General features: G+C 38.8%; 1 protein-coding gene and 1 pseudogene across 1 annotated transcript in view; one reads left to right on the top strand and one right to left on the bottom strand.

Annotated features, from left to right (window-relative positions):
* AATF (apoptosis antagonizing transcription factor) overlaps window positions 1–27,279 on the top strand; it is a 111,239-nt gene that overhangs the window by 48,668 nt on the left and 35,292 nt on the right. Inside the window, exon 9 of the mRNA XM_023732670.1 lies at window positions 27,049–27,116. Within this exon, the coding sequence (XP_023588438.1) occupies window positions 27,049–27,116 (68 nt within the window). The remainder of the gene's footprint in view (window positions 1–27,048; window positions 27,117–27,279) is intronic.
* On the bottom strand, window positions 23,101–24,168 carry LOC105756357 (oligosaccharyltransferase complex subunit OSTC pseudogene; annotated as a pseudogene).

Raw genomic sequence — 27,279 nt, 5'->3', positions numbered from 1 at the left:
GTCTTTGATCTTCATCAGTAAGTGCTTCAAGTCCTCTTCACTTTCAGCAAGCAAGGTTGTGTCATCTACATATCACAGGTTGTTAATGAGTCTTCCACCAATCCTGATGTGGTGCTCTTCTTCATATAGTCCACCTGCTCGGATTATTTGCTCAGCATACAGATTGAATACGTATAGTGAAAGAGTGCAGCCCTAACACACACCTTTCCTGGTTTTAAACCACACAGTATCCCCTTGTTCTGTTCAAATGACTGCGTCTTGATCTATGTACAGGTTTTGCATGAGCACAATTAAGTGTTCTGGAATTCCCATTCTTTGCAATGTTATCCATAATTTGTTAAGATCCACACAGTCGAATGCCTGAATATTACTAAATTAAATTATTTTGTGGCAAAAGAATAAAGTTGGATCCCTACCTGACACCATATTCAAAATTAACTCAAAATGGATCACAGACCTAAATATAATACCTAAAACTATTAAAACTTTTAGTAGAAAACATAAGAGTAAATCTTCATGACCTTGGTCTAGGAAGTGGTTTCTTAGATACGACACCAAAAACACAGCAACAGAAAAAATCTTTTGCTTCACTGAAGTTAAAAAACATTTTTGCTGTAAATGATATTATAAAAAAAGTGAACAGAAAGATACAGCTATTGGTCTCTACTCACCTGGAGCAAAATAGAAAGAAGGAAACCAAAGGCTCAAAGAAGAAACTAGTCTACAGGACTGATAGCCCATATGAACCACGGCTTCATCTATCCTGAGACTAGAAGAACTGGATGGTGCCTGGCTACCACTACCTACTGTTCTGATCAGAGACGCAGTAGATGGTCCCAGATAGAATGAGAGAAAAAAGTAGAACAAAACTGAAATTCCTAAAAACGGCCAGACTTACTGGACTGGTAGAGACTAGAGGAACCCCTGAGACTATCGCCCTGAGATACCTTTTAAACTTGGAACTGAAGCTACCTGCCGAAGGTCACCTTACAGCCAAATAATAGATTAGCTCATAAAATAAATAGTATTACCTTTGAGTACTGTGTTCCTTTAAATCATCATCTATTTGAGACCAAATGGTCAACATTTACCCTAAAGCAAAGATGAGAAGGTAAGAGGAGGGGCAGGGAAGCTAGATTAATGGGAACAGAACAAGCAGAATGGAAATAATGAGAATGCTGATACATTGTGAAAAATGTAACCAATGTCACTGAGCAATATGTATAGAAATTGTTAAAAGAAGAAGTCCACTTTCAACAGAGGTAGTAGAAAAGGCTTCTCACTGGACCTGGAACATTTTAAGGGCAGGAACCATGTTTTACTCATTGTTGTGACTCCAGAATCTAGAACTGTCCTTGGCACATGGCAGTTGTGCCAAGTGAATTTGACCTAAACCTTAAAGAATAGCCTCAGTTTTAAAATGTAGGAACTTTATTTAAAGTTGCAGTTTGCAAATCACGTGTCTGATACAGAATATATAAAGAAGTCTTACAACTCAATAATAGACAAATAACTGCATTTTGGACAGAAGATCTTGAATAGACATTTCTCCAAAGAAGATATGCAAGTGGCCAGTGAGCACATGAAAAAATGCTTAAGATAATTAGTCATCAGGGAAATGCAAGTGAAGACCACAAAAGATACTACTTCACATCCATCAGGATTGCTATAATAAAAAAGGTAGACAGTAACACGTGTTGGGGAAGATGTAGAGAAATTGGAATTCTCATATGTTGCTGATGGGAACGTAAAATGGTATAGCTGCTGTAGAAGATAGTCTGGCGGTTTCTCAAAATGTTAAGTATAGATTTACCATAAACCAAAAAACCAAACCCGCTGCCATTGAGTCAGTTCCAACTAATAGCAACCCTATAGAACAGACAGAGTAGAACTGCCCCATAAAGTTTCCAAAGCTGTAAATCTTTACAGAAGCAGACTGCCACAATCTTTCTCTTGTGGAACGACTGGTGAGTTCGAACCACTGACCTTTTGGTTAGCAGCTGAATGCTTTAACCACTGCGAGAGTTACCATATAACCTAGCAGTTCTACTCCTAGGTATATAACAAACCAAAATGCATTGCTGTCAAGTCAATTCTAATCCGTGGAGACCCATGTGTTACAGAGTAGAACTACCGCGTAGGGTTTTCTTGGCCGTAATCTTTACAGAAGAAGTTTGCCAGACCTTTCTTCCACAGAGCCACTTGGTGGGTTTAAACCACCAACCTTTAGGTTAGCAGCCAATTGCAAACTGCTCTGCTTGATGTATACTCGTGAGAAATGAAAGTACATGTCCACACAAAAATTTGCACTAGAATGTTTATAGCTTTATTTATAATAGCCATAGTATGGGATCAACCTAGCTGGCTCTAAGCTGATGAATAGATAAAGAAAACATGGTGTATCTGTACAAGTAATAATACTTGGCCATAAAAGGAATTAAGTATTGATACTTGCTGCAACGTGGATGAGTCTTGAAAAACATTATGCTAAGTGAAAGAAGCCAGTCACACAAGACCACATATTGTATGATTCCGTTTATATGAAAGCCCAGAATGGGCAAATGTGTAGAGACAGAAAGTAGACTAGTGATTGCTTTGGGCTGGAGGAGGACAGGCTGACAGCTCATGGATACTGGTTTCTTTTAGGTGGGATGAAAATATTCTAAAATTGAGTACGGTGATGGTGGCACAAGTCTGTGAATATATACAGACTATTGAACTGTACAATTTAAATTGGTGAATTGTATGGTATGTGAATTATATTTCAATAAAGCATTTGTTTTTTAAAGCAAAGAATGATCTACTATGTCAAATGCTACAGATAGGTCAAATAAGATGAAGACTGAGAATGACCATTGGTTTTATCAAATGGAAGTCATTGGTAACTTTGAAAAAGAACAGTTTCAGCAGGGTGGCAGAGTGGGTTCGAGAGAGAATGGAAAGAGGTACATTGGAGACAGTGAGTATAGACAACTCTTAAGGAGGGTCACCGTAAAGAGAACAGAGAAATGGACACCAGGTGGAAGGGGAAGTGGAGGATCAAGAAAGAGTTTTGTTTTTAAGATAGGAGATATGTTTGGATGCCGTTTTTATGCTGATGGAAATGACCCAGTAGAGGAGGAAAAATTGATGTTGCAGGAAAGAAGTGAGAATTGCTGGCAAGTACACAAGTAGAGAGAGATTGATCTGATGAACAGATCATCCATAGATATTGGAGGAAAGGCAGAATATGTAGGTATAAAGCCCATCGTCACTGAGTTGATTCCGACTCATAGTGACCCTAGAGGACAGAATAGAACTGCCCCATAGGGTTTCCAAGGAGTGGCTGGTGAATTTGAACTGCCGACCTTTTGGTTAGCAGCCAGCCGTAGCTCTTAACCACTACACCACCAGGGCTCTGTATAGGTATAGTTGGCAAGTAAATATGGTTGTGGGAGCATGTGGAAGTTCTCACCTGTGTGTTTGTTTGTTTTTATGAATTAAGAGGCTGAGAAGAGGGAGGAGATATGGCAGGAACTAGAGGTGAATGTATGGAAAAGTTACCTGAGAGAGTGGAAGAGTGAATGGACTAGGAAAATGTAGTAAAATTGTCAGGTAGCACGAAAGACCCACACGAGTATAGAGATAATGAGTTTGAAGTGAGCAAGACCAGTTAGCATGATCTTGTCTGTTTCTCTAGCCGTATTCAGCCACATGGGTGCAGGTACTGAAATTGAGCATGATTTTGGGTTTTGCAAACAAAGTACAGGTACATAATCCCTTATTTGCAATTCTGAAGTGAAAAAGTTATGAAAACACAGTGTTTTATATGATTGTTTTGGTAAGTTGGGCAGACCTATTGTGGCAGTACCTGAACTTGAATGGTCATAAAGCTGTTTATAGGCTTTATTTACGTTGTATATGAGATTGCCATGAGTTGGAGCTGACTCGACAGCATCTGACAACAAAGTGGGAATATTTATGTGCAGAAATATTAATGTGTTTGATTCTGGGGTGCTTCCCCAGGCACTGCTGAGTCATTTATGGTATAAGCACTATATTAACTTTTTAAAATCCTAAAAATTCTAAATTCCAAAACACATCAATCCCCAAGGGATTGTGGATCTGTATAACAGAGGGACAGCATGCAAGAGAGTTGAGGGTATGTATCAGGAGTGATTATCCTGATGGACTGTGGAATCAACTGCACCTGGGTAAGGGTGGAGTGAACACATGAGGAGAGGATGAGTGATGCTGGAAAGGTGACAGGATCAATGGATTATTTATTGATCCTGGTGGGGGCTGAAGAATTATTAGCATCTCGATACTAGAAGGGGGAATGCTGGAAAGATAGGGAAAGGTTTGTTTCAGCTGGACTTCTGATCCTTAAAGGACATATTTTCAGAATGTAAGTAGTATCGTTTGGGTTTCTTACTTATGAACCCTTTTAAATAAAATCTTCTCTAGTTCCGAATGCCACCACGCGTCTGTCGGTTTGTCATAGTGTGGTGGCTTGCATGTTGCTGTGATACTGGAAGCTTTGCCACTGGTATTTCAAATACCAGCAGGGTCACCCTTGGTGGACAGGTTTCAGTGAAGCATCCAGACTAAGACAGACTAGGAAGAAAGACCTGGCCGTCTGCTTCTGAAAAAATTGGCCAGTGAAAACCTTATGAATAGCAGCAGAACATTGTCTGATATAGTGCTGGAAGATGAGCCCGTCAGGTTGGAAGGCACTCAAAATATGACTGGGGAAGAGCTGCTTCCTCAAAGTAGAGTCAACCTTAATGACATGGATGGAGTCAAGCTTTTGAGACCTTCATTTGCTGATGTGGCATGACTCAAAATGGGGAAAAAACAGCTGCAAATATCCATTAATAATCAGAACGTGGAATGTACAAAGTATGAACCTAGGAAAATTGGAAGTCGTCACAAATGAAATGGAATGCATAAAGATCAATATCCTAGGCATTAGTGAGCTGAAATGGATTGGTAGTGGCCATTTGAAATCAGACAGTCATATGGTCTGCTATGCTGGGACTGACAGCTTGAAGAGGAATGGTGTTGCATTCGTTGTCAAAAAGAGCATTTCGAGATCTATCCTGAAGTGCAGTGCTGTCAGTGATAGGATAATATCCATACGCCTACAAGGAAGACCAGTTAATACAACTGTTATTTAAATTTACACCAACCACGAAGGCCAAAGATGAAGAAATTGAAGATTTTTACCAATTTCTGCAGTGTGAAATAGATCAACAATGCAATCCAGAAGCATTGATAATCACTGGCAATTGGAATTCAAAAGTTGGAAACAAAAAAGAAGGATTGGTAGTTGGAAAATATAGCCTTGATGATAGAAACGACACCGGAGATCGCATGATAGAATTTGCAAGACCAACAACTTCTTCATTGCAAATACCTTTTTTCACCAACATAAACGATGACTGTATACATGAACCTCGCCAGATGGAATACACAGGAATCAAATCGACTACATCTGTGGAAAGAGACAATGGAGAAGCTCAATATGATCAGTCAGAACAAGGCTGGGGAGTGACTTTGGAACAGACTATCAATTGCTCATATGCAAGTTGAAGTTGAAGAAAATCAGAACAAGTCCATGATAGCCAAAGTACGACTTTGAGTATATCCCACCTCAATTTAGAGACCATCTCAAGAATAGATTTGACACATTAAACACTAATGTTCGAAGACCAGATGAGTTGTGGGATGACATCAAGGACATCATACATGAAGAAAGCAAGAGACCATTAAAAAGACAGGAAAGAAAGAAAAGACCAAAATGGATGTCAGAAGAGACTCTGAAAGTTACTGTTGAACCTAGGGTAGCTAAAGCAAAAGGAAGAAATGATGAAGTAAAAGAGCTGAACAGAAGATTTCAAAGGGCGGCTTGAGACGACAAAGTAAAGTATTATAATGAAATATGCAAAGAATTGGAGATAGAAAATCAAAAGGGAAGAACACTGTCAGCATTTCTCAAGCTGGGAGAAATGAAGAGAAATTTCAAGCCTCTAGTTTCAATATTGAAGAATTCTACGGGGAAAATATTAAGCGATGCAGGAAACAACAAAAGAAGGTGGAAGGAATACACAGAGTCACTGTACCCAAAAGAATCGTCAACATTCATCCATTTCAGGAGGTAGCATATGATCAGGAACCAATGGTACTGAAGGAAGAGGCCCAAGCTGCAGTGAAGGCACTGGCGAAAAACAAGACTCCGGGAATTGACAGAATACCAATAGAAATATTTCAGCAAATGGGTGAAATGCTGGAGGTGCTCACTTGTCTATGCCAAGAAATTTGGGAGACAGCTACCTGGCCATCCGACTGGAATAGATCCATATTTCTACCCATTCCGAAGAAAGGTGATCCAAAAGAATGCAGAAATTATCGAGTATCATTAATATTACACAAAAGTAAAATTTTGCTGCAGATCATTCAAAAGCAGTTGCAGCAGTACGTCGACAGGGAACTACCCAGAAATAAAGCCAGATTCAGAAGAGGACATGGAACAAAGGATATCATTGCAGATGTCAGTTGGATCCTGGCTGAGAGCAGAGAATACCAGAAAGATGTTTACCTGTGTTTTATTGACTATGCAAGGACGTTCGACTGTGTGAATCATAACAAATTATGGATAAGATTGTGAAGAATGGGAATTCCAGAATACTTAATTGTGCTCACGCAGAACTTGTGCTTAGACTAACAGGCAGTCGTTCGACCAGAACAAGGGGATACTGCGTGGTTTAAAGTCAGGAAAGGTGTGCGTCATGGTTGTATCCTTTCACCATACTTATTCAATCTATATGCTGAGCAAATAAACCGAGTAGCTGGACTATATGAATAAGAATGCTGCATCAGGGTTGTAGGAAGACTCATTAACAACCTATGATATGTAGATGACACAACCTTGCTTGCCGAAAGTGAAGAGGACTTGAAGCACTTACGGATGAAGATCAAAGACCACAGCCTTCAGTATGGATTATATACATATCAACATAAAGAAAACAAAAATCCTCACACCTGGACCAATAAGCAACATCATGATAAATGGAGAAAAGATTGAAGTTGTCAAGGATTTCACTTTACTTGGATTCACAATCAACACCCATGGAACAACAGTCAGGAAATCAAAGGATGCATTGCATTGGGCAAATCTGCTGGGAAAGTCCTCTTTAAAGTGTTAAAAAGCAAAGATATCCCTTTAAGGACTAAGGTGTGCCTGACCCAAGCCGTGGTGTTTTCAGTCGCCTCATATGCATGCAAAAGCTGGACAATGAATAAGGAAGACCGAAAAAGAATTGATGCCTTTGAATTATGGTATTGGCGAAGAATATTGAATATACCATGGACTACCAGAAGAATGAACAAGTCTGTCTTGGAAGAAGTACAACCAGAACGCTTATTAGAAGCAAGGATGGCAAGACTTTGTCTCGCATACATTGGACATGTTATCAGGAGGGACTAATCCCTGGAGAAGAACATCATGCTTGGTAAAGTAGAGGGTCAATGAAAAAGAGAAGACCCTCAAAGAGATGGATTGACACAGTGGCTGCAACAATGGGCTGAAGCATAACGACGATTGTGAGGATGATGCAGGACCAGGCAGTGTTTCGTTCTGTTGTACGCAGGGTTGCTATGAGTCAGGACCGACCTGACGGCACCTAACAACAACATAACAGTTCTGAATGACTTCCTCTTTACTCTGTGAACACAAATGATGTATTATATGGTACCATTAAAAGAAACATTGCCAAAGACTGCCCACAAATGGACAGTGATTGCGCTGGTGTCCCAAAGATATATATATAACCCCTCTCCCCACCTTTATTATTGGTAGGTTTAAAAAAAGGTATACATCAGGATATACATCTAGTGATGTAGGAGCAGAATATTTGAAATAGGGACTCTTGGAAAATCTAAATAGCGCCCTCATACATTGTTATGGAGATATTGGCTATTGGTATGGATTAGAAACAATGGTTTAACCAGCCACTTAGTCCTTGTAAAATCTTTTTATTTGCAGGAAAAAGAAAGTAAAGCAAACTGACAAATAGAAGTTCTTGATCATTTGCATTGCTTAATTCTTACTCTGTCTTCACACATCAGAGCTTGATCCTGATAGTGATTTACTTACACTGCTAGTTAATAATTAGACACTGGGAGACACTATGTATCATGCCAGTTGGAATATATGGGGTCTGATGAGAAAGTTTTCTGTTTTGACCAATAAATTTTAACCCAAATAGCCAATCCTAGTGAAGTATTATGCCCTTTGAAATAGTTTAGGACTTGTCCTGAGAAAACAGTGTTACTTTATTCAGTGAATGGATTTATCATTCCTTCCAAATCACAGGCTTTGACTGTAGCTCTGGAGTGGAGGCATGATGCAAGGCTGAATCAGAAAGTGGAAAAACTAATCAAATCCTTAAAGACCAAAGGCAGTGAGGCAGAGTTAGGCTGACTTTTTCAGTGGTAGCCTCTAGCTATATATTCTTATATTCTATACCATAGGTGGATTATTTGTAACTTCAGTTCTAAGAAGCTTTTTGGATTTTATTCACACATTCTGATTTTCCTCCATTCTTTCCTATGTTATTCTTCCTGTAAATATTTTACTTGCCCTTGCAAAAGTTGGATACTTTTCATCCTTGGCCACAAGAGCTGGAAGACTGCTTGGCACTCTTTCATTTTAGAAATATTATCGAATAATCACTGTGTGCAAGGCAGTGTGCAGAATTCTGTAGGGGGTGAGAATTTGAGGCACTGTGTCCTCTGTCCTCAAGAAGCTTACAGCCAAGCAAAGGAGACAACAAATATAAACAGCTGGAGTGCTTGGTCGTGATACACTAAAGAATTCAGAAGAGGGGGATGTTAATAACAGTTTGGTGGAATTAGAGAAGGCTTCAGAGAGGAGGAGATAGCATTTGAGCTGAGCCTTCAAAGAAGGATAGATAGGATCTTAGATATACTGAGGTGAAAGGGGAAACCTGCTAAGTAGAAGGAATTGTGTGATGAGAGGATGGTGGGGAAGTTGCAGGTCATGGAAAGGGAATCGCAGTTAGTTGGTCAAATAGGATAAAAGATAAGGGAGAGGATCACTTTTGCTCTAGTTAATCATGTCTGGTTCGGAAAAGTTCTACAAACAATGGCATACTTTTCAAATACTGACGTTTTTGTGAAATTTTCTAAGCTTCTTATATTTTCTTCCTTTCGCTCTGCTTTTCCTCGTTTCACATCTTATTTGTTATCTACTTTTGAAAATCAGTGGAAAAGAAGATTGAATTATTGTACTTGTTCGTTGTTAGCAGCTGTGGTGATTTAGCTTTGGAAGGTTACAATGAGTTTGGCCAAACTGCAAAGTCTGAGGGTACAGCCCTCCACAAGACTGCCCTCGCTTCAAACAGCAGCTGCAAGTTTGGGGGTCCTTAGGACCACCCTCACTTCTGACTAGCTACTACAAATTTGGGAGTTCCTATGACTACCCTCAGGTTCAATAATTCACTAGAATAACTCACAAAACTCAGGAAAGTGCTATACTTATAATTACAATTTTATTATAGCAAAAAGTTATGAAACAGAACCAGCCAAAGCGAGAGACACATCGGGCAAGTTCTGGGACAGTTCCAAACATGAAGCTTTCATTGTCCTCAGTCACACATTACCCTCCTGGTATTGAAGGTGACAAAGATCCCTGGGTGGCACAGACAATTTGTGCTTGACTAATAACTAAAGGTTGATGATTCAAACCCACCCAGCAGATCCGTGGAAGAAAGCCCTGCCAGTCTGCTTCCATAAAAGATTACAGCCAAGAAAACCCTATGGAGCAGTTATGCTCTGTAACACATGGGGTCTCCATGAGTCAGAATCTCCTCAGTGGCAATAGGTTTGGTTTGAGTTTATTGAAGTTGACAATACTCAGAGTATATTGCCAATCAAGTAAGCTCAATGAATTTCTTCAGTGTCTAGAGTTTTTATGGAGGTTTCTTTGTGTCAGAATGATTGATTGAATCATTGGCCGTGTGGTTGAATTCAGTCTCTAGCCCCCCTGCCTTCTCCAGATGTTGAGCTGATATGAGGTAGCTCAAAGCCCCAACCCTCTAAACACATGCTTGATCTTTCTAGCATGGCCAGCCCCCATCCTGACTCATCTCATTAGCATAAACTATGGAGGGGCCCACTGTGAATAACAGAGATGCTTCAATCACTCAGGAGGTTCCAAGGGTTCAGAGGTCACCTGAACCAGGGCAGAGGCCAGCCAATTTTTTTTTGTTTTTTGGGGTAACTTGAAACAACATCCCTTTTATTAACTCATGATCCTGTGGGTCAGCAATTTGGGCTGGGTTCAGCTAGATTGTTCTTCTCCTGGTCTCACCTGGGGCTAGGTAGTCTAAGATGGCCTCTCTCAGAATCTGGCAGGTGATGCTGGCTGTCACCTGGGTTTCTTTCCATGTGGTATCTCATCTTCGAGGAGGCTAGATGAGGCTTTCTACGTGGCAGTCTAAGAGCAATGATGCAAGAAAGCAAGAACAGAAGTTTCAAGTCCTTTAAGGCTTTACTTGGAAATCACACAGTGTTTGTTCTCTCATATTATATTGGCCAAAGCTCGTCCCCAGATTCAAGGAGTGGGGTCCCAGGCTCCATTTCCTGATGGGAGGAGCAGCATTTTATACCTAAGAATGGAATTGCTGGGTCGTAAGGGGCCCTGGTGGTACAGTGGTTAAGAGCTATGGCTGCTAACCAAGCTGTCGGCAGTTCAAATCCACCACCTGCTCCTTGGAAATCCTTTGGGGCAGTTCTACTCTGTCCTGTAGGGTTGCTGTGAGTTGAAATCAACTCAGCAGCAATGGGTTTGGTCTTTTTTTTCCATTTTAAATCATAATTCTATGTTTAACTTTTTGAGGAACCACCAAATTGTTTTCCATAGCAACTGCACCATTCTACATTCCCACCAGCAATGAATGACGGTTCCAGTTTCTCCACTACCTCACCAACGCTTGTTATTTTTCATTTTTTTTTAATTTTATTTTGTTGTTGTTGTTGAGAATTTATACTGCAAAACATAGGTCAGTTCAACCGTTTCTGCATGTACAGTTCAGTGACATTGATTATATTCTTTGAGTTGTGCAGCCATTCTCACCCTCCTTTTCTGAGTTGTTCCTCCCCCATTAACATAAACTCACTGCCCCCCTAAGATTCCAGTCTAATCTTTTGAGTTGCTATTGTCACTTGATCCCATATAGATAGTTCTTAAATGAGCATAATGCTCAAGGCAGACATTTTTTACTAGTTAATTTAAACTATTGTTTGATTTTAAGAAGACTTCAGGGAATATATTTGGTTTAAGATTTAAAGATTAGCCCCCGGACTCTCTGTTAGCCCAAAACTAAAACCATTCCCGAGGCCAGCTCTTCAGACAAAGATTAGACTGGACTATGGGACATAAAATGATACTCGTGAAGAACGTGCTGCTTAGCTCAAGTAGATACATGAGACTAAATGGGCAGCTCCTGTCCAGGGGCAAGATGAGAAGGCAGAAGGGTCAGGAGCTGGTTGAATGACACAGGAAATCTGGGATGGAGAGAGTGTGCTATTACAGCATAGGGAGAGCAACTAGGGTCACATAACAATGTATGTATAAATTTTTGTGTGAAAGACTAACTTGAATTGTAAACTTAAAGCACAACAATTAAAAAAAGAAAGTAGGAGAAAATGGAAAAAAAAAAGATTTAAAGATTTTATCAGGATAATAGTTTCAGGGGTTCATCTACCCCCTTTGGCTCCAGAAAGTCTGAGTCCATAAGAATTTGAAATTCTGTTCTGCATTTTCCTCCTTTTGATCAGGATTCTTCTATAGAATCTTAAATCAAAACGTTCAGTAATGTAGCCAGGCACTGTTGAATTCTTCTGATTTCATGGCAAGGGAGGCAGTTGTTTGTGGAGGCAATTAGCCACACATTCTATATCCTCCTCCTATTCGTGACTCTCCTTCTTCCCCTGTTACTCCAGGCAAATAAGAGACCAAGTTTCATGCCTTGAATGGTAAGACCCCTGGCACTACACAGGGAGCTAGGATGTAGAACAGAAGCACTAAACACATTATTAGGCCAGTTAACTGGGATGTCCCATGAAACCATGAGCCTAAACCTTCGAACCAAGGAACCAGATCCATGAGGTTTTTGGTTGTACATAAGCAGCCTTAGCATCTACTCTTTTTTTTTTTTTTTTGTCATTGTTGTAAATACATCTATCACACACCTTTTGCCAGTTCAGCTTTTTACAGATGTGCAACTTATTGACAACAATTACAGTAATCAGCTGTGCAAGCCTATCTTTAATCAACATGATTTTTCCATCACCGCTACCCACCCACCCCTGGTAACCAATAATAAAGTTTGATCGCTATACATTTGCCTTTTCTTATCTTTTTATATAAGTGAGATCATGCGATATTACTCCTTTTGTGACTGATGTATTTTATTCAGCATAATGTCTTCAGACTGCATCCATATTGTAGCATGTATCCAAACTTGGTTTTTTCTACTGGCTGAGTAGTATTCCATTGTATGTATGTATCACATTTTGTTTATCCATTCATCTGTTGATGGGCATTTAGGTTGTTTCCACCTTTTGGCTATTGTGAATAATGCTGCAATGAACATGGGTGTACAAGTCTCTGTTTGAGTCTCTTCTTTCAAGTCTTTTGTGTATATACCTAGGAGTGGAATTGCTGGGTCATGTGGTAGTTCTGGAACCCTGGTGGCACAGTGTTTAAGAGCTCAACTGCTAACCAAAAGGTTGACAGTTCAAATCCACCAGCCACTTCTTGGAAACCCTATGAGGCAATTCTGCTCTGTCCTATAGGGTTGCTATGGGTTGGAATCGACTCAACAGCAACAGATTTGGTTTGGTTTTTTTATGTTAGTTCTATTTTTAATTTTTTGAGGAAACACCATACTGTTTTCCACAACAGCTGTACCATTTTGCATTCCCACCAGCAGTGGATAAGGGTTCCTATTTCCCTACATCCTCACCAACGTTTGTTATTTTCTGTGTTTTTAATCTTAGCCATCCTACTGGGAGAGAAATAGTATCTCATTGTGGTTTTGATTTGCGTCTCTCTGATGGCTAATGATGCTGAGCATCTTTTCATGTCTTTGATGGCCATTTGAATGTCCTCTTTGGTGAAATGTCTATTTTAAAGTCCTTTGCCCATTTTATGATTGGGTTGTTTGTATATTTTGGTTATTAGATTCTTGTTGCATATATGGTTTCTGAGGATATTCTCCCAGTCAGTAGCTTGTCTTTTCACTTTTTTTGGTAGTCTTTTGATGAACACAAGTTTTTAATTTAGATGCAGTCTGAAATTAATTTTTAATTTTTATTTATTTTGTCTTTTGCTGTTTGTGCTTTTGTTATTATATTAGATAATCCATTGTTAAAAGCTAGACCCGACAGCATTGTTCCTGTATTTTCTTCTAAGAATTTTATGGTTTTAGTTTGCACATTTAGGTCCTTAGTCCATTTTGAATTTGTTTTTGTCTATGGTGTGAGGAATGGATCCTGTTTCATTTTTCTGGATGTGACAATCCACTTTTCTCAACACCGTTTATTGAAGAGATTCTTCTTTCCCCACAAAATGGACTTATCATCCTTGTTAAAAATCAGGTGATCTTAGATGTATACATTTATTTCTGGATTTTCAATTTTATTCCATTGGTCTATGTGCCTATTATACCACTACCAGGCTGTTTTGATTATTGTTGCTGTATAATATGTTTTAAAATCAGGAAGTGTGAGTCCTCATACTTTGTCTTCTCTTTCAGCATTGCTTTAGCTATTTGGGGGCTCCAAATTCTTTATTACACAAAGGTGTTGAAATTTTTGCCCCAAATGGGGTTTTGGGATTATATATGACTATTAATATCTAATGTTGGTAATATTTTTATTTATTGAGTGTTTACATTTGCTAAGTGCTTTGTTTTTATTGAAGCCCCGGTAGTGCCGTGATTAAGAGCTTAGCTGCTAACCAAAAGGTCAGCAGTTCGAATCCACCAGCTGCTCCTTGGAAACCATATGGGGCAGTTCTACTCTGTCCTGTAGGGTCGCTATGAGTCAGAATTGACTTGATGGCAATGGGTTTGGGTTTGTTTGGTTTTTTTTGGTTGCTTTTATTATTTCTTTAATTCCTGAAAGCAACTCTGTGAGGCACAATTATTACTACTTTATAGATGAGGAAACTGAGTCAAGTAACTTGTCCCAAATTGCATAGCTAGTAAGTGACAAAACTGGGATTCAAAACCCAGATTATGTCAGACTTCAAAGCAATGGCATTATGCTGATTCATTAGCAGATATTTATGGTTACATTGAAGCTTGCAGCACACATTCATGTAATTTGAAAGTTCATATGTAGAGGCGTTAGGTCTTAGAAAATGGGATATTTTCTGGTACCTACTACCCAGATTTGGCAAACCTATTTCATAAATAAAAGATTTAAATAGAAAATACTGTAATTAAATTCATTAATTACAAAGATACCAAGATACCCTTCTTGAGTAAAAGGATCAACTCAGAAAGAAACTGCAGGTCAGGGTGTCAGAGGGTTGGAGGAAGCACCAAAGATCTATTCCCTCTCTTCTTTTTCTGAGAAGAACCAAGTTTTTCCTTTGGAAAATGAGCCCCTAGAGGAAGGATAGATCTACATCATTTTAATAGTAAAAGAATGAGAAGTGTTTGAGATATTTTATTTCATTACAATTAAGTAGGTTTTTCTTTTTTTTTTTAATTCAAATTATCTTGGAATAGTTAAAAAACATGAATCATTCTCACCTACTTCAGTTAAAAATTAAACCATCAGTTTTCTAGGCCCTGTATAAGACGTGTGAGAGAAGGAGAATATTGTTTGGAGAGGAGGTGTTGCTGATAATGGTAATGACAAAAAAACAGATAGGTTCCACAATTGCTTTAGTAGGTTGTAGTACTTGGGATTAAAATCAAAGTATTGTATAGTATGATTCCTTTTATTTAAAAACAATGAAAGATGTGTGTTTATTTGAATGATAAAGTAAACGAAAATTTGGTATTTTCTCCCAGAAACAATTTTTTCTCTGTGTATATGTTTATTAGAAGTCACTGGGTGGCGTAAACGGTTAAACGCTCAACTATATTGAGCTTCTGCAGTGGGCCAGGTATTATGCCTGGTGCAGGGGATAGAATGGTGAGCATAGTCAGACAGTCTCTGCTCTCTGTGAAGCATACAGCCAGCTAGTGGAGAACAGAAGAAACAGACATTAATCAAATAACCTGCTAATAAAATGTAAATTAAGTACAACAAAGACATAGTATGTCCCTCTCTGTGTGTATGTGTGTGTGGAGTGTGGTTAAGGAAGGGTTCCCTGAGGAAGAGATGATTACACTGAGATTTAACAAATGAGTAGAGAAGGAGGTAGGGGGCAGGCAGGTGAGTGGTTAAGGAAGCATGTTCTAGGCAGTGCATGTGCAGAAAAGGGCTCTGTGGTAGGAGAGAGCATGGAGTATTTCAGGTACTGAATTGAAGACTGGTGGAACTGGAGCACAGAGTTGGAAGCTTAGGCAGGAGAGGTAGATAAAGGCCAGACTGTATTGGACCTTTAGGCCACAATAGGAATTTTATCTTCTGACATATTTACATTTTGAAAATCTTATTCTCGCTACAATGCCATTGCATGGAGGAGTGGCAAGAATAAATGTGAGGAAATCATTATACTAACTCAGGTGAGACCACGTCTGTTTTATTCTTCATTATTTTCCCAGAATACTGAATAAATATTTGTGGAATTAATGAAGATGATAATATCTTGTGCTTGGGTGTACTTCGCCTGTACTAAGGTCCTAATAATATCTTGTACTTGGGTGTACTTCGCCTGTACTAAGGTCCCTGGTGGTGCAGATGGTTTGTGCCTACTAACCTAAAGGTTGGTGGCTTGAACCCACTCAGTGGTGCCACAGAAGAAAGGCTTGGAGATCTGCTTCTGTAAAGATTACTGCCAAGGAAACCCTATGGAGCAGTTCTACTCTGTAGCACTTGGGGTCACCATGAGTAGGAATCAACTTGACAGCAACAGGTTTGGTTTTCTTTTTTTGGTAGGGTAGAGGTAGTGAAGATACAGAAAAAATGGACAGACTCATGAACTGGATCACATAGGTAGGACTTGGTGATAGATTAGATATTAAGTGTAAGGAAAAAGGAATTTCAAGGATAACGCTTAGGTCACAAGCCTTGAGAATAGAATGAAACTCTTGGGGAAAGCATATTGAGTGAAAAGAGAAGAAAGATTGAAACTGAGTCTTGAGGAATGTCAGCATTTAATGACTGAGAAGAGGAGGATGAGCTGACAGAGTATGGAGTAAAACCAGAAGGATGCTTCACAGATGCCAAGAAAAGAGTGTTTCAGGAAGGTGAGAATGTTCAGGGTTACTTGCTGCTTCAAGAAGTCAAGTATGATGAGTACTGACAAATGTTTATTAAACATGGAGGTCTTGAGACCTTAGTGTGAGTTCTTTCAGTAGACTAATGGAGGCAGGAATATTAGGTGGTTAGGCTGGTTGAGAAGTGAGAGGGCAGTGTGGAAAAGGAGACAGAAAAAATGGTTACCTGTGGGGAGTGGGTCATTTTATACTATAGACTCTTCTAGTAATTCCTTCCCAACTATTTGAAATTGTAGTATATGTGGATATGTCTTTTGTATACTTCAAATATAATAGATGAAAAAGTGACTCCTTTTGGGCATAATATGAAAGACTGGGAAGGTGAGAATAGATAAAGTTGGTAAAGCAGGAGGCAGAGAATAAATAGATATATTTTACTAAGAATTCCTGTAGGAGAGAGAAAAGATGCTGAAAGAGGAGTAAACCCAAGCCTGTGTGTCTGCTTTTGTGAGGGAGGATCGGAACACAAGTCAGAGGAGTTGATTGCATTTGTTTCAGCACACTCTTTATGTACTGGGGAGGGAGTTTGAGGAATTCTAACTCAGCTAAGGCCAAGTAAGTTAGATGGAGGGTTGCCCCAAGCCTTTTTTCCATTTCAAGCATCTATGACCATGAACCGTGCTAGAATCCAAGAGGGTGGGAATCAGTAACTCTGGGTCACAAATTTTAAAGCCAGGGAATATGTGGCCGTAAAACCAAATGCTTTAAAAATTTCTTGGCTTTTCGACAAGGGTGCCAAAATTATTCAATCAAAGAAAAACGATCTTTTCAGCAAATGGTACAATTGAATATCCGCATGCAAAAGAATAAAGTGGGATCCCTACCTCACACCATATACAAAACTAACTCAAAATGGATCATAGACCTAAATATAAGAGCTAAACCCAAAACTTCTGGAAGAAAACACAGGAGTAATTTTCATGGCCTTGGGCTAGGAAATAGTTTCCTAGAAACACTAAAAGCACAAGCAACAAAAGAAAAAAAAAAATTAGACTTCATTGACATTAAAAGCTTTTGTGCTGTAAACAATGCCATCAAAAAAGTGAACAGGCAAACCCACAGAATGGAAGAAAATATTTGCAAATTATGTATCTGATACGGGAGTGGTATCCAGAATATATAAAAGAAGTCTTACAACTTAATAATAAAAAGGCAAATAACTGAGCAAAGGATCTGAATAGACATTTCTCCAAAGAAGATACGCAGGTGGCCAGTATACACATGCCTAACATCATTAGCCATCAGGGGAATACCAATCAAAACCACAATGACCAAAAGAGAACTGGGTGGCTATGTTAATATCACACAAAATAGACTTTAAATAAAATAGTTATGAGACAAAGAAGGGAATTATATAATAATAAAAAGCCTATTCATCAAGGAAATACAACAATAATATATTCACCTAACAACAGAGCCCCAAAATATAGGAAGCGAACACTGACAAAATTGAAGGGAAAATAGTTCTACAGTAATAGTTGAAGACTTCAATACATTACTTTCAATAATGGCTAGAACATCTAGAGAGAAGATAAATAAGGAAATAGGACTTGAACGACACTATAAACCAACCAGACTTAATAGATATGTATAGAACACTCCAACCAACAATAGCAGAATATATTCTTCTCCAGTGCGCATGGATTATTCTCCAGGATAGGCAGCTATATGTTAAGTCACAAAACAAGTCTCAATCAATTTAAAAAGACTGAAATCCTACAAAGTGTCTTCTCTGACCACAATGGAATGAAATTAGCAATTAATAATAGAAGAAAAACTGGAAAATTTACAAATATGTGGAAATTGAACAGAACACAGGTAACCAATAGGTCAAAGAAGAAATCACAAGGGAAATTAGAAAATACTTAGAAATGAAAGCACAACATACCAAAAGTATGGGATGCAGTGAAGGCAGTGCTCATAGAGAAATTTATATCAAATGTATAACCTAACTCTGCACCTTGAGAAACTAGAAAAAGAGCAAACTAAGCCCAAAGCTACTAGAAGTAAGAAAATAATAAAGATGGAGTATTATTCAGCCACATAAGAAAGTAGTTTTTGTACATGCTGTGACCGGCATGAACCTTGAAAACATTATGATAGGTGAGCTAGGTTAGACACAAAAGGACAAATATACTTTAATTCCAGCTATATGAAATATGTAGAATAGGCAGATGCATAGAAACAAAAGTTTATTAGGGCTACCAGAGGCTGGGAGGAGAAGGGAATGGATAGTTATTGCTTAAGGGATAGTTTCTGTTTGGGGTGTTGAAAAACTTTGAGAATATAGTGGTGATGGTTGCACAACATGGTGAATGTAATTAATGTTACTGAATTGTACACTTAAAAATGGTTAAATGACAAATTTAAAAAAAAAAAAGATACTACTTCACACCCAGTAGGATGGCTGAGATAACAAAACCAGATGATAACAAGTGTTAGTGAGGATGTGGAGAAATTGGAACCCTCATACATGGCTGGTGAGAAGGTAAAGTAGTACAGCTGCTTTGGAAAACATCTGGAAGTTCCTCAAAACATTTAGCATAGAGTTAACCATTTAAAACCAGTTGCCATGTAGTCAAGTCTGATTCAGTGTGATCCCTTGTGTTCCAGGGTAGAACTGCACTCTGAGATTTTCAGTGCTTATAATCTTTTGGAAGTAGATCTCTAGGTGGATTTGAACTGCCAACTTTTTGGTGAGTAACTAACCACTTAACCATTTGCACCACCTAGGCACTCCAGAGTTTCCGTATAACCTGGCAGTTCCACTGCTAGCATATGTCCACACAAAAACTTGTACATGAATGTTCATAGCAGCATTGTTCATAATAGCCACAAAGTGGGATCAACCCAGATGTCTCTCAACTGAAGAATGGATAAGCAAAATGTGGTGTATCCATACAATGGAATAATACTTGGCCAAAAGAAGGAATGAAGTACTACATGCTGCAACATGGGTGAACCTTGAAAACATTATGCTAAGTGAAAGAAGCCAGTCACAAAAGACCACATATTGTATGATTTCATTTACATAAAAGTCCAGAATGGGGAAAACTATAGAGACAGAAAACAGACTAGTGGTTGCCTAGGGCTGGAGGAGATAAGTGTCATCAATTGAATTGTGTCACCCAGAAATATGTGTCAACTTGGCTAGGCCATGTTCCCAGTCTTGTGTGCTCGTCCTCCATTTTGTGGTCTGATTATCCTCCATTTTGTGATGTGTTGTAAATCATAGCCTCTATCCCTATGGTTATAGTCCCATTTGGGAGTGACCTGTCTGTTACGTGAATGAGTCACGATTAGGTCATGTTAATGAGGATTAGGGTAATATGCAACACCCTTACTCAGGTCACAGCCTTGATCCGATGTAAGGCGAGTTTCCCTGGAATGTGGCTTGCATCACCTTTTATCTTACAAGAGATAAAAGGAGAGAGAAGCCAGCAGAGAGAAAGGGACCCCACTACCACCAAGAAAGAAGAGCCGGGAGCGGAGCACATCCTTTGGACCCAGGGTCCCTGTGTTGGGAACCTGTTAGACCTAGGGGAAGGTTGATTCCAAGACACACAGAGTTCCAAGGAACGCCTGACCCACAGTTGTTGAAAGGAAATAAGGATCTTCCCCCAGAGACAGAGAGAGAAGGCGTTTTCCTAGAGCCAGTGCCCTGATTTCAGGCTTCTAGCCTCCTAAACTGAGAGAGAATAAATTTCTGTTTGACAAAACCATCAGGTAACTGGGGAGGATGGGAATAAAACCTAATGGGTGTGGATTTCTTTCAGGTGGGATGAAAATATTCTAAAATTAGATGTGGTGATGGTTGTACAACCCTGAATTACACTAAATGACATTGAATTATATACTTTGGATGAATTATATGGGATGTGAATAGTATCTTAGTAAAGTTGTTAATAATTGCTTGACATTTTCTCTAGCAAATCAAAATAAATATTATTGGTATTCTGGTGTGTTGCCTTTGTTTTAGGGAACATAAAAATATTTATAGAGTTTTAATAGGTTTACTCAATATATGTATTTGATCCTCCTGCCCTTTTTTCCCTGTAGAAATTGTGAAATTTCTTTGAATTTTCGGAGTAGGAAGATTTTTCAAAACCTTCTCTACCATTTCCTCTGGACATTGCTAGATAAATACTGACAAATTATTTTTGGGTTCTCCATTGCCTTAGAAATGTTAAAATACTGTGATGCTGAGAAGTCCTAGAGGCAGAAAATTCCAAAACTTTTAGTTTTCTTCCCCCTATTTTCTTGCATATTTTAAAATAACGTTTATACTGGTATATATCAGTTTCAGTCATTATTGACTTCCCTTTATTGTAGTGAGGCCCTGGCTCCCCTCTACCCCTCCCCCTCTCCACTTTAGTTCCCCATTCTCTCAGTTTACTTCTGTTGCAGTTTTGTCAAAACAAGTCAGTGTTTACATTACTATGACTAAATGAGTGTTGTTCACAAGTAATGTACTATGAGTACATTTTCATACAAGTCTTTTTCCTAGAGTTAGTAATGCCTATTTTAAAGATTTGCTTAGTTTTTTTAATCTGTTTATTGCTACTTTTTTCCCATATGCTCCAAATGCCTTGAACATATGAAATAACTTGTCATTTGTCTCTGCCTCACTTCTTTTTTTCCTAGAGTCCTCTGAGCTCTCTGGATTCCTGTACCTTCCTGGAATGATTGCTGTCTCTACCTGCACCTTCTATAGTCTTGGGACGTGCCTATGCTTCTTTCCTGTGTTAAACCCGTTTTCTAAGATCTTATGTCTCTTTCTTTCTTTGTGTATGCTCTCATTTTAGTGAAGCACATCTTCTACCAGCTTTCTATGAAAAAATATGTAGAAAGTAAATTGTTGAATTTTTGCATGTGTGAAAATGTCTTTATGTAACTCCCATACTTAATAATTTGGCTGTGTACCAATAATTTGGCACTACCGTTGAAGTTGAAAGTGATTTTCCTCAGAATTTTGAAGGCATTGCTCCACTGTCCTCTGGTACCTGCTGTTGCTTTTGAGATGTCCAATGCCATTTTGATTTCTATTCCGTAATATGTAGGGTGACTATATAATTTATTGTCAGAACTGGAGCACTTGAGCTACTCACCTGACAGAATACTAGGACAACAGGCATAAATCAGGACTCTCTTGGGTAAACTGGGACACATAGTCAACCTCTTTATATGTGACCAAATTTTCCTCTCTGAAAATATTTAGGATCTTCTCTTTACCTCTGGTGTTTTATATTTCATGATGATGTGTCTTGGTGAAGGTCCTTTTTCATTCATCGCACTAGATCTTTGTAGGCTTATTCCTATCCTTCAATTTTGGGAAATGTTCATTATTTCTTTAATAATTTTCTCTCAGCCTTTGTTAGTCAAATGTTTGTGTCACTTGTCCTCTAAATTTTTTTCTTTTCTTTTTTAAGTCATCTTTTGTTTTCTGCATTGTCTCTTTGAATCTCCCTTTTCTACTTGTTTTGGTATATGCTTGATGCTTTCCTATTAAGGATAATAGATATTTTAAAAGACATTGAAGAGTGCATTTGGAATCTCTGAACCTGAGCAGAAGTTTTTGGCTGATGGGCTTCCTTGAAATATAATTATACTGTGAACTAGTCTTGGTTGGAGTATCCCCAAATGTCAGAACCCAGAAATCTTATTCTCGAGGAGAGAGAGGATCACCATCCATTTTCTCCAGAAATGGCACCTCTGCTCACCTGCCTAGGAAATTATATATCTGGGGGCTAGCATTCTGAAATAGGATGGGGAAGGGGGCAGAAGGTCCCAGAGATTAGCAAGAACCTTTTCCTTCTTCTGTGCCTGATATCCCTGAGTCTAGAGCCTCTCTGGTTTGGTTTTTCCAGAGAGTAAAATTTCTTTTCTTCCGGTGAGGGGAGGTGGTAGAGGTGATGAGTCAGTTGGCTATGTGGGATAAGGGAGAGGGCCCAGTGGTCCTGCCCCAACCCCCTTCTCACATCTCTCATGGTGCCTGCTGCTCCAAATGCTGATTTTGAGCCACATTGTTTTCGCCCTCACCTTCCTTCTCTCCTTTTACTCCTTTAGTTCTCCATCTCCTTACTGTCTTTGAGAAACTTATGAAAATCTGCTCTCATTAGCTCTCCCTTTCTCTTCTTTGTTGTGGGTTAATACATTTATTTTATTCCTTTGCTATCTTTAGAGGAGGTGAGAGGGGAGATGAGATAAACCAGTGTGTTCAATGTGCCATTTTTAGCTGATTCTAGAATGCAGTTTTTCTAGGTAAAGTATTATAAATGCTGATTAGGTGCTGAATAGTCCTATCAGTGCTGTTCCTCATGCATGTTATAGGTTAAACAGATTTTTGTGGGCTGACCTGGAAACCTAACCACATCAGTGATGTTCTCCTAGAACTAGAGAAACAAGACTTTCTGAGTTGAGAACTGTTTGGAGGAATTATAACAGAGTAGAACAAACATATTCCATAGATATCTCTTTTTTTTTTTAATTAGAGAAATTATTTATGCTCCTTTCCTACATCTTATTATTCAGGAAACAAGTCTTTTTTTTTTTTTTAGTGTGCTTTAGGTGAGAGTTTACAGCTCAAGTTAATTTCTCATACAAAAATTTATACACATATTATACGACACTAGTTGCAATCCCTATAATGTGACAGTAGACTCCCCCTTTCCACCCCTGGTTTTCTGTGTCCATCCAACCAGCTCCTGTCCCTTTCTGCTTTCTCATCCTGCTTCCGGACAGGAGCCACTCAGGAAACAGAGTTACACACATACCTGAAATAATGTATCACACACTTTGTTTAAAGACAAAGTACTTACTGTAGGTAAAGTTGATCAGTTGTCCAGAGTCTGAGCTTATAGAATCTTGCTTCCTGATTTAACATTAATGTTTGAAAATCAGAAATGCCATCTCCAATAAATGTTAAGGGGCTATATGAAATAATCACTTTATTCAATGTTATAGTTGTAGAAATGGAGTATATTTTCCTTTAGAAATGAAAAACTAAGAAGAAAATGCCACTTAAGATCGTTGGTACGCCAGTCTAGGTTAACAGGAAAAAAATACTGTGATAAGCTTGTATCTTTGATAGTACCTAGAAGAAATTCTAGTCCAAGCTTTAATGAGCTTCCTGTGTTTTCACTAGATTCTTCTCTCTCAGCTGCTTTTCATCCTTTTACACATTTCATGTTCGAGGATCAGTACAACCTTCATTAACAGGAGCAAATCTGGTATCCACTGACTTCTTCTCAAAGGGTACTCTGACCCATCGGATAGCCCGGGTGTTTCATTCTCATTTATATTCTAGCCATAAAAAATAGGACACAGAAGAAACCGGTGGATAGAAGACGAAATCTATTGAGTTTTGGAATGTTTGGCGCAATGGATTGGTGCAGGATTATGAAACCTAAACCCACTGTTGTAAATAGGAAGCTGGATGTGAGTCCTTTCATAATATATTGTCCATTTACTCTGTAGGCCAAGAAAGCTACTAGCCTCTGATGCCTATGTTCATTAGTTACAGAACCAACACTTGGAGATTCCACAGTAACATCATAAATTCCTCCTCGAGTGATGAGGAATTAAAACACCACCACCAGAGTGTACACAGTCATGGCCAACGGCATGTGTGCCCAGGCAACTTCTTCATTTTTCAGGTTGGAGTATTCGAGCGCTAAGAACAGGACAAAGTCTCCATGTTGGTGGCGACAGGAGGAGCACGTGGCCTCAAATCCCCTCTATAGATCTCTTTATTTTCCGAGTCACATATAAAATTACATCTTCTCCTCACTTATCGACTGTCTCATTATCCAACTGTTTTGCACATTAATGATGTACATCTGGCAGTAACAAATGCCAGGGTGCGAGGCGAGAGTAGCACTGGGTGTGATGGGTAAGGTTATGCGTTAGCTTCGCTGGGCCATGATTCTCAGAGGTTTGGCAGTTATGTAATGATGTAACTTGGCAGTGCTGTAGTGATATAATTTGGCTATTATGTAATTATGTAGTTGTCCTCCATTTTTGTGATCTGATGTGGTCATCCTCCTTTTTTTGTATAACACTGATTTCACATAACAGCCTGATCTTTGGAACCTAACCATGTCGGTAAGTGAGGAGAGGGTGTACTATAGACGTTGTGTCGTCATTGTCAAAGTAAAAAATTCTAATTACTGTAACAGAAACTTGAATTTTCTGGAAAACTATTCATAAAATTAAGCATATATAAAAATCGAACTCAGGCAGAATTAAATTCTCTAGCCGATATCCCTGAAGCTTCATTTTTCAGCAACTTTTTTTGAAAGCTGTGTTCCTAATTAAATTTAAACTCAGTGATAGTGATAGCTATGGGAAATAGTGATAGCCACGGGAATAGTTTGCTTAATTTTAATTTTTGTTGTTGTTGTTGCTTTCTCATTCCTTCTTGTACACAACAGGATCTTCTAAACATTGGACCAAATAGACTACATTTAGCCAGATAGACCAATAAAACAATCTTCCTAATCATGAATGACTAAAAATAGCCACGCAAAGCACGTGAGTAGTGAATTTGCAGCCCAGAATATGTAAAGTACAGACAGAGTGCCTGAAAGTAAATGCTGCACCAGCTTGGTGTTTGAATTACAGAGACCACTGCAAATGTAATAGATCCACTTCAGTTGTGTGGCTCCACTTCCCAGGCTTCGGGAAGAGCATATGGGCTCTCTTCCAAAGGCTCACCCCTGTTGTGTTGGGGCAGCCTTCCATGAGCACTTGCTCCCCAGTGGCCATGACTGACCCAGTCTCAAGGGATCAGAGACAATTAGGAAAACCAGGAGCGGTTGTGGTAATCTCTCATGTGTCTGGGACAAGGTGAGGGCAGTGAAATACAGTCCTGTAATTATTTTTCTTCCTTTTTTACTATTTTCTTTCTCTGTCTTTTTCTTCTCCTTTTTTCTTTAAATTAGCCATCCCTCTCCCCAGCTTTGCTTTTGACAGAATATTGACTAGGAACCAGAAGCCCATTTTTGCTTAGCCTTCAGGTCAGCTGTTCACAGAGTAGCAGTGTTACATAGGTTTACTGTGTCGTATGTCTGTGTAACACTGGATTTGGATCTTGTATTTAGCTGCCAGAAGTGACTGTGATGAAGTAGAAGAGATAAACTGATAGATTGGCTGCCAGAAAGATGTTAGGAATCAATCAGATAAACAGGGTAGAGAAATAGCTTGCTGTTTTCTAGTGATAATAAACCAGTGGCCTCTGGTCCCCACATTTTTAAATGTAATTGCTGTGGTAATAACGTCCAAAATAAGCAAGTGAGAAACCATCATGGGAGGTTTTTAATTGCGATTGAGATATCCTATTCCCTTTTTCAATAAAGAGTCATCTTATGGAAGTGAATATTTTTACAAATTTGTTTACTACTTCCAGTGCCTACTTAGATAAACAAATAATTAGAAAATGAACTACTTTCATAGGAATTTATTCTTCCTTTTCCATCCTCCCACAGGGTTCAGCTATTTAATGGGTGTAATATTTATATTGCTACCATGCCCTACGTACAAAATAATTACTTATTTTTGTGAAGCAACAAGTTTTAAAGTCAAACCTGTATTATTGACAAATGATTAGTAGGAACCAGTTTAGTGTCTTCCCTTAGGTTTCTCTCAGAAGATTTTTGGAATTTTAATCTCTGTTGCTGTTTCTCTGCATATAGCATTGGTATAGGAGAGATGATATCTAGTTTTATTATTGTAATTTAAAATTCTCCTCCTTTAATGTTTAACTTTTAAATCCATTACCTTCTCTTCACCTAGTACTTTAAGATCCAGTGTGAATTCTTAAGTCTGTGTGAAAGGTATAGATTTTGACGTAGATTGCATGCACCCAGGTTTAAGAGGAGAGTAGGAGAGTAATTTAGAGTTCCCATGGAGTTAATTGTATAGGTTGAGAGACTAGTCCACTGTATTGTATTTGCAGTACACATATATGACTTTCTTTAAGTTGCCTCTTACAACTTTTGTGGCTGTGAATGTGTTGATATCATATATGGTCAAATCACTTAATAGTAAGTATGGTAGAGTACCAGGTACAGAAAGCAAGAGGATGAAGCCTACACGTCTAATTATATACAATAAAGGCTTTTGCCTAGGGAAGATCTTCCTGCCTGCTGGAGGTTATAGGTCAGAAGTTAACCATGTACCATTATCCTGTTGGTGAGAAGCTGATGAGTTTTCCTTTTCGCCACACAGCCCTTCCTACCTGACCTTTTAAAGATTCTCCATTGATATTGATGGGGTGGACAAAACTAATCATAAAAACAATGAAGGGAACGTTGCACACTCATTGATCCATTAGAAATGAACTGCAGTACAATAAGTCTTACAAATGGACTTCTCAGCTATTGCTATGCCACCTTTTTAAAGATATATAAATATGAAAGGGTTAATGGGAATTCAGTCATGCTCTTGCCACTGGGTTATTCCTTATTGATTGTAGTTTTAGAGCTGTCACTATGGCATTCAGAATTCCTACTGTGCCCTTTTAAAGTTAGCTGGTGCTGGGAGATGATAAATAAACCGGTCACTTTCCTTTTTCCCCTAGCTCCTTCGAGAACTCATAGAACGGAAGACCAGCTCCTTGGATCCCAATGATCAGGTGGCCATGGGAAGGTAATTTAGATATGGCTTTCTATTCATGCAAGCAGACTATACGGGTAGCCCTCAAGTTCTGACAGGGTTCCATTCTGATGTTTCTGTCATAAGTCAGTTCTGATGTAAGCTGAATACCTTTTTTTTTTTTTTTTTTCCCGTTTTCATTATTATTACCTTTTTT

The sequence above is a fragment of the Trichechus manatus genome, unplaced genomic scaffold, assembly GCF_000243295.1.
Source record: "Trichechus manatus latirostris isolate Lorelei unplaced genomic scaffold, TriManLat1.0 scaffold00054, whole genome shotgun sequence".
Lineage (NCBI taxonomy): Eukaryota > Metazoa > Chordata > Mammalia > Sirenia > Trichechidae > Trichechus > Trichechus manatus.
Note: the sequence above shows the minus strand (reverse complement) of the source record. Positions and strands in the feature narration are given on the sequence as shown.